At 48.7% G+C, this 6,673-nt stretch overlaps 1 protein-coding gene across 1 annotated transcript; it reads left to right on the top strand.

The window, feature by feature from the left end:
* Positions 1-1,507: 1,507 nt before the first annotated feature.
* On the top strand, positions 1,508-3,641 carry IER3IP1 (immediate early response 3 interacting protein 1; the record flags this gene model as incomplete). Its single annotated transcript, XM_014953465.1, has 2 exons — positions 1,508-1,637; positions 3,349-3,641. Coding segments are annotated over 2 exons (186 nt in total), but the record flags the coding sequence as incomplete, so codon positions are not given.
* Positions 3,642-6,673: the final 3,032 nt, after the last annotated feature.

Genomic DNA, 6,673 nt, shown 5'->3' with positions numbered 1-6,673 from the left:
ATCCCGGGGTAGGCCCGGCCAAACCGCCGCCTTCCCCCGCCCCCCCCCACCTTCTCCTCCGCCGCCTTCCCTTACCGGGTGTCGCCCTTCTTGAGGTTGGACCTTCTGCCTGGTGGGGTTGCTCCTCGGCGTCTCTTTGTCTCTTTTCTTCTTTTTTTTTTCTTCCCATAATTTCCTTTATTTTAATTTTTTTTTTTCCTACTCTTCCGTCTCCATTCGTTCCTCCCCGCCCCCTCCCGTGATTTACGGTGAGGTGGGTTCTTCCATCTCCTCGCCATAGGGTTGTGGGGTGGGTGGGGGGTTGTGGGGGGTGTCTTCACTCCTGCAATCCCAACGGTACCAAAGATCCATCTCCCCCCCACCATCACCAAAGCTGGATCGTTCTTGTCCTTCAAAAGGTGACTAAACAAAAAAAAAAAAAAAAAAAAAGAAATAAACACAGAAAAGCCATTGACACAAAAATATGCAAAACACAGAAAACAAACAAAAAAAAATGATCCCAGCATTTCCCCATTTGGAGAATCCAGACTTCTCCAAGTCAGGCTGAGCTCAGCTTTGTGACCAGAGTGCTGAGAGTGGTCCCCTTTTCCCGTTCTCCTCTATGGTTCAGTGGGGAAGGGTCTGCTCAGGGTGGGTTTGGGGTGTTTTCTTGCTTTTCCAAGGAGCAGGCAGGGGTGGGGAGGGCGACTGAGGGGTCGAGTCACTTGTTGGTCCCCATTCGCCTGGGACCAACTCCCAAAATCCCAGAATGATAGGGGGTTGGAAGGGACCTCTGGAGATCATCTAGTCCAACCCCCTGCCAGAGCAGGGCCACCCAGAGCAGGTCCCACAGGAACGTGTCCAGGTGGGTTTGAATGTCTCCAGAGAAGGAGACTCTACCACCTCTCTGGGCAGCCTCTGCCAGGGCTCTGCCACCCTCACAGGAAAGAAGTTCCTCCTCATGTTGAGATGGAACTTCTTATGTTCCAGTTTGTGCCCACTTCTTCTTGTCCTGTCCCTGGGCACCACCAAAAAAAGCCTGGCCCTATCCTCCTGACACCCACCCTTCAAGTATTTCTAGGCCTTGATCAGATCCCCCCTCGGTCTGCTCTTCTCCAGACTCAAAAGACCCAAGTCCCTCAACCTCTCCTCGTAAAGGAGATGTTCCCAAGCTCATCCAGGTGGGAAGGGTGGCCAGTGAGGGGGAGGACGAGGAACAGATTGATTGTGTTTATGTTGGTGGGTGGTTTCTGTTTTGTTTACAAAGCCCAAATAAACTCATTTATTTCTCTGGTGCCCTGGGAACTGTGGTGTATTTAAAAGTTAAAGGGTCTCCTCTACAGAACCATCGATCTGTCGTTACTGTGGCATTCATTAAAAGGTTTAACAATTTTCAGTATGTTTTTTTTAAAACCTGATCTTGAATTAAAGCACATAGCATTTCGTTTTTACTAATGTTACTCATAACCGTAATCAAGATAAATCACTCATTAGTATCGCTTATTTTATGGTTTTGGGTTTTTTCTGACATGTCTGGTGGTTTTGGTGTGACACAGTGGGCTGGGGAAGTGACCAAGGGATTGGAGGATTTGGAGAGGAACCAGGAATTAAAGCACAGCTAACGAACCTCATTCGATCCGTACGCACCGTGATGAGAGGTAAGGTGACCGTCTTCTCTTTAAACAATACTGCCTGTAAAGCTTTCCTTCTGTGCTTTAATGAAGTTACATCGGAATTTTGACTTTTTTATCAAAGAGCTGATATTTCATAGAATCACAGAATAGTTTGGGTTGGAAGAGAACTCAAAGACCATCCCATTCCAACCCCCTGCCCTGGGCAGGGACACCTCCCACCAGACCTGGTTGCTCCAAGCCCCCTCCAACCTGGCCTTGAACCCCTCCAGGGATGGGGCAGCCACAGCTTCTCTGGGCAACCTGGGCCAGGCTCTCACCACCCTCACAGCAAAGTTCTTCCCAAGATCTCATCTCCATCTCCCCTCTTTCAGTTTGAAACCCTTCCCCCTCATGCTGTGGCTCTCCTGTCTGATCCAGAGTCCCTCCCCAGCTTTCCTGGAGCCTCTTTAAGGACTGGAAGGGGCTATAAGGTCTCTGGAACCTGGACCTTTGGGTCCAGGCTGAACCCCCCCAACTCTCTCAGCCTGTCCTCACAGCAGAGGGACTCCAGCCCTCACAGCATCTCCTTGGCCTTCTTTGGACCCATTCAACAGGTCCCTGTCCTTCTGCTGTTGGTGGTCCCAGAGCTGGAGGCAGCCCTGCAGGGGGGTCTCCCCAGAGCGGAGCAGAGGGGCAGAATCCCCCCCTGGCCCTGCTGGCCACGCTGCTGGGGATGCAGCCCAGGGTGCGGGGGGCTTTCTGGGCTGCCAGAGCATGTTGCTGGCTCCTGTTGAGCTTCTCATCCACCACCACCCCCAAGTCCTTCTCCTCAGGGCTGTTCTCCATCCATTCTCTGCCCAGCCTGGATTTGTGCTTGGGATTGCCCCAGCCCAGGTGCAGGACCCTGCACTTGGCCTGGTTGAACTTCATGAGGTTTGCAAAGGCGAAATTTCTGCCCATCATTTCCAGTCAGTCTTTCCTTCGGGTTCCTCTCTCCGTGTGTGGGCTCTGCAGAGGAGGACGCAGGTCCCACCTAAGGTGCCCTCAGCTTGATGTAGTGTAAAACATTCCCCGACGCAGGCTCTGGCTTGTGGTGCCACTGCTGTGTCTTGTGTTTCCTTGGAGTTTGGGTGGAAGCTTAGTGATCAATCATAGCGTGCAATTAGCTTCACCTTGGCTAAATTCAATCTTACATGAACTACCTGTGGGGAAAATGTAATTCCTGGGATTCCTAAAGGTAATCCAGGTTTACGTGGCTTAAACAATAGTGGGGGAAAAAAAAAGTCTTAATTTGTAAGCAACTTGCAGGGTTTTTACCATAAAGCACATGAAAATTCTTTATATAGGTGATGACAACAGAAATTAACAAATCTCACCTGTCTTGCTCACTGCAGAGTGAAAACTGATACATTTCTTCTAAATTGCAGGGAAACCAAGGGTAGAAACCGACTTTGAGGTGGTTTGGTTTCATTTGGAGGAAGGACCTTTTTTGGGTCAAAGTTACAACATGATGGGCCGTATACAAATATTTATGCTGTTGCTTCCTAATTTTTAGTATCCCAGGCTTTGATACTGGCTCCTTTCACTAATCCCGATTTTTGCGTATGAAAATCCAGTGTGTTTTTACAATTTTGACTGATTTTGGTCCTTAAAAGGCAGTTTCCCAAGATAAGGAGTTCTGTCTCTTTGTGATGTCCAGACGATGATGTTCACAATTGCTCTTTTATTTTTTTTTTTTTTTTCTTTCTTCCTACAGTGCCATTAATAGCCGTGAACTCCATCACAATCGTTCTCCTCCTGTTGTTTGGTTGAAGATACCCGGTGGAAGCCACTTGTGGACCCCCAAAGAAGAGCGAGTTGCTCCTCACCACCGCTCCTGAGTTTCCTGGGATCCAGCACGGTTTAGCTGTCAGCTTGACGCTCGACTTAAAATAATAAAAGACACTCTGTTTCTATTTAATCCTATTTCCAACCGTTCACATGCAGTTTCATTGGACGGGATGCGGGGATCAATGCCACCACGCTGTGAATATACTGGACTCCTGACGAGTTGTGTCGCCGCCTGTGATTGGCGCCGGCTGTTGCGAGCGCGTTGCAACTCGATGAATATACTGGACTCCTGACGAGTTGTGTCTCTGCCTGTGATTGGCGCCGGCTGTTGAGCGCGCGTTGCGGGGACGGTCGATAGGACGCGGTCTTAAAACCTCTCGTTACTCAGGGATTAATTTCCTTCAGTAGACATCGCGATTTAATTTGTGCATTAAGGAAAACAACAGTGTTCGTTTTTTTAATTTCAGTGACTACACGATGCTACTTGATACGAATTGGGCTCTGAAAACGCGATATAAATTGCTGAAGTTGGGCTGTGATGCTGAGGGAGACAAAACTTGCTGGGTGAAAACCTGATTCGCTTCACTTCAGAAATCAAACTTTCCCGGGTTGATGGAGAATGGGATTTTTCTCCTTGGTGTTCACAAAGACTGTCCAAATCCAAGAATGTTTGGTGCTGATGGTGAAGTAGGTTGAAAATAGGGGCGATTGCTATGCAAAAAATCTTTAAAAACGTTGTACCTGAAGCTGGGCAACTCTGTGTTAATCTAGACTAGCAGGTGATAATTAGCAATTAGCATTTGTTACTGTTCCGTCAGAAGTTATTATACTTTTTAAAGTGTGTGTTAACCTTCTTAACTTCTGTTAAAACTTGCAGCCTCCTCTATTGCTCCTCCTTCTTCCCTCGCCCTCCATCTTCCTTCGTTAAATTAACAATTTACTGAAAAGTGAAACTAGAGGGTATGACCTCGCAGTTCTGTGGCAGAGATGGTCGCTAATTGGTTTGGTACAGATCTTGCCCCAGTTAAGGCTGTTGGGTTAGGTCCAACGTTGTGTAGCAAGTCTGGTTGGAAGAAAGCTGATTCTCCTGTACTTTTAAAGAAAAGTTAGAACTCTTTAAAGTCTGTTCCTCTGCTGAATTGTTGTAGCTTATTTTTAAGGAGGGGGAAGCCACGGGAAACCTGGCAGTTTTCATTATTTTAAAACAGCTTAGTTTATCCTCTCTTCTTTCAGCGTCTTGATGACTAAAGCATACGCTGTTGTATACACGGATAAATCTGTAAAATGTGTAAATGGATTTAATCATTTTCGATGGCAGTATAGAGTATATCCAGGAGGGGAGTTTTCTGTTGTTTCTTTTTTTTTTTTTTTTTTTAGTGAAAACTTGTAAATAAATTCTGAATTTCAAAGTTAAGCACTCTCTTTCATAACTCGCCCTATATCCATGTACAGTGGGAGTATCTCAAAACTTAGCTTCATCCTGCTCCAGCTGCCTGAGTTACTGTTCTTACGTGCAGTACTTCTTTTCTCTTTCCTGTGGCACTTTTATCATCTTCTTGCGATGAATCTGTATTTTCAGTTTATTTAGCAAATCTAGTGAGCTGTGATAACGTTGGCCAGAGGCAGAATAGGATCATGCAGGGCTTTGAGGTCTGGAGTAGGTAGATCTGTTATAAAATATTTCTTCATAATAATCTTTGTGTAACTCAGAGGTGTCGAGGGTACAGTTATTTTCATGAGGGATCAGTTATTTTCATGTATCTTTCATGGAAACCAGACAATGTGTGTGTGAAACAGATAAAACATGGAAGGTGTGCAGGCCTTCTTGTTATTTTTGACAAAATTTTACAAAAAGGCAGTGGTTGATGTTTCCGTTGCCTCAGAGTATTGAATGGTTTGAAGCACAGCTTGTGTGTCATCTGTAATGACTGTTAAAATACTAGTTAATAACACCTAGGACTAAAGACTACAAGCAGCAGCTTTAAAAACAGGCGAAGAGTGATTTCCCCCACTTTCCTGTCCTTTCTGAAAGGCTGAAGTTTCGCTGCATGGCGTGCAGCACGTGGGCAGATCACTTCAAAAACAAATTAGGCACGTGCAGTAAAAAGGAGCAGCCGTTCTGCGCAGCATTTGAGGCAAAACTGGGACGTGTTTTGCCTGACAGATGCGAAATAGTGACTCAAAAGTGGGGCAGCGGCCGAAGATTCAGGTCTCCCAGGTAATGAGCGGGGATGAGGGCAAAAGGGTAGACAGAAAACAAAAGTGAAAAGAGCGTAGAGAGAAACAGGCATGGAATAATAACACTTGGAAGGGACATACAGGGAATAGTAACATGCTTCCTTGCATGGCTTTGAGCAGTTCTGCTCTAAGTTCAAACAAGGCCTTCTCCTCTCCTGGACAAGAGAAGGCTCCAGGGAGACCTTACAACAGCCTTCTAATACCTAAAAGGGCTACAGGAGAGATGGGGAGGGACTCTGGATCAGGGAGGGGAGCCATAGGACGAGGGGGAATGGTTTGACACTGAAAGAGGGGAGATGGAGATGAGATGTGGGGAAGAGGGTGAGCTGTGAGGGTGGTGAGAGCCTGGCCCAGGTTGCCCAGAGAAGCTGTGACTGCCCCATCCCTGGAGGGGTTCAAGGCCAGGTTGGAGGGGGCTTGGAGCAACCTGGGCTGGTGGGAGGTGTCCCTGTCCAGGGCAGGGGGTTGGAGCTGGGTGGTCTTTAAGATCCCTTCGAATTCTAACCGTTCTCTGGTTCTATGCATTTAAGAAATGGGGGCACATCATTACAAAATCCTAACTGTGATAACTTTAATATCCCATTTCATCTCCCCCGTGTGTTCTGTGCGCTGCCTCTCCTGCAGGTGAGCAGGGTACGCTCCGCCGCCACCACCACCGCCGGGGCGAGCGGCCTCCACAGCCCGGAGCTTCCTACCGCCGCGGGCGAAGCGCAGCCCTGAGCAATTACACCTGATCTCCACCGTGTCCCCCCACACCTCGCTGTGCGGCTCCAGCCGGGGGTGCCCAGGCCGGTTGGGGCATGAGGCGGCTGCTTCTCCGCCGTCCTTCCCCCGCCGCGGCCCATCGGCCTCCATGGCGCTTCCCGCCCTTCGCTCTGACGCGCCGCGCGCCCTCCGCCCCTTCTTGGCCCCCTCGGGCTGCCCGCCGCGCTGCCTGTCGCCGGCCGCACCGCCCGTCGCCCGCCGCCTCAGCCCAGCCGGTCGCACCGGCGACACAAAGCCGAGCACCGCCG

This window comes from Calidris pugnax, unplaced genomic scaffold (genome assembly GCF_001431845.1).
Source record: "Calidris pugnax isolate Ruff unplaced genomic scaffold, ASM143184v1 scaffold260, whole genome shotgun sequence".
Classification (NCBI taxonomy): Eukaryota; Metazoa; Chordata; class Aves; order Charadriiformes; family Scolopacidae; genus Calidris; species Calidris pugnax.
Note: the sequence above shows the minus strand (reverse complement) of the source record. Positions and strands in the feature narration are given on the sequence as shown.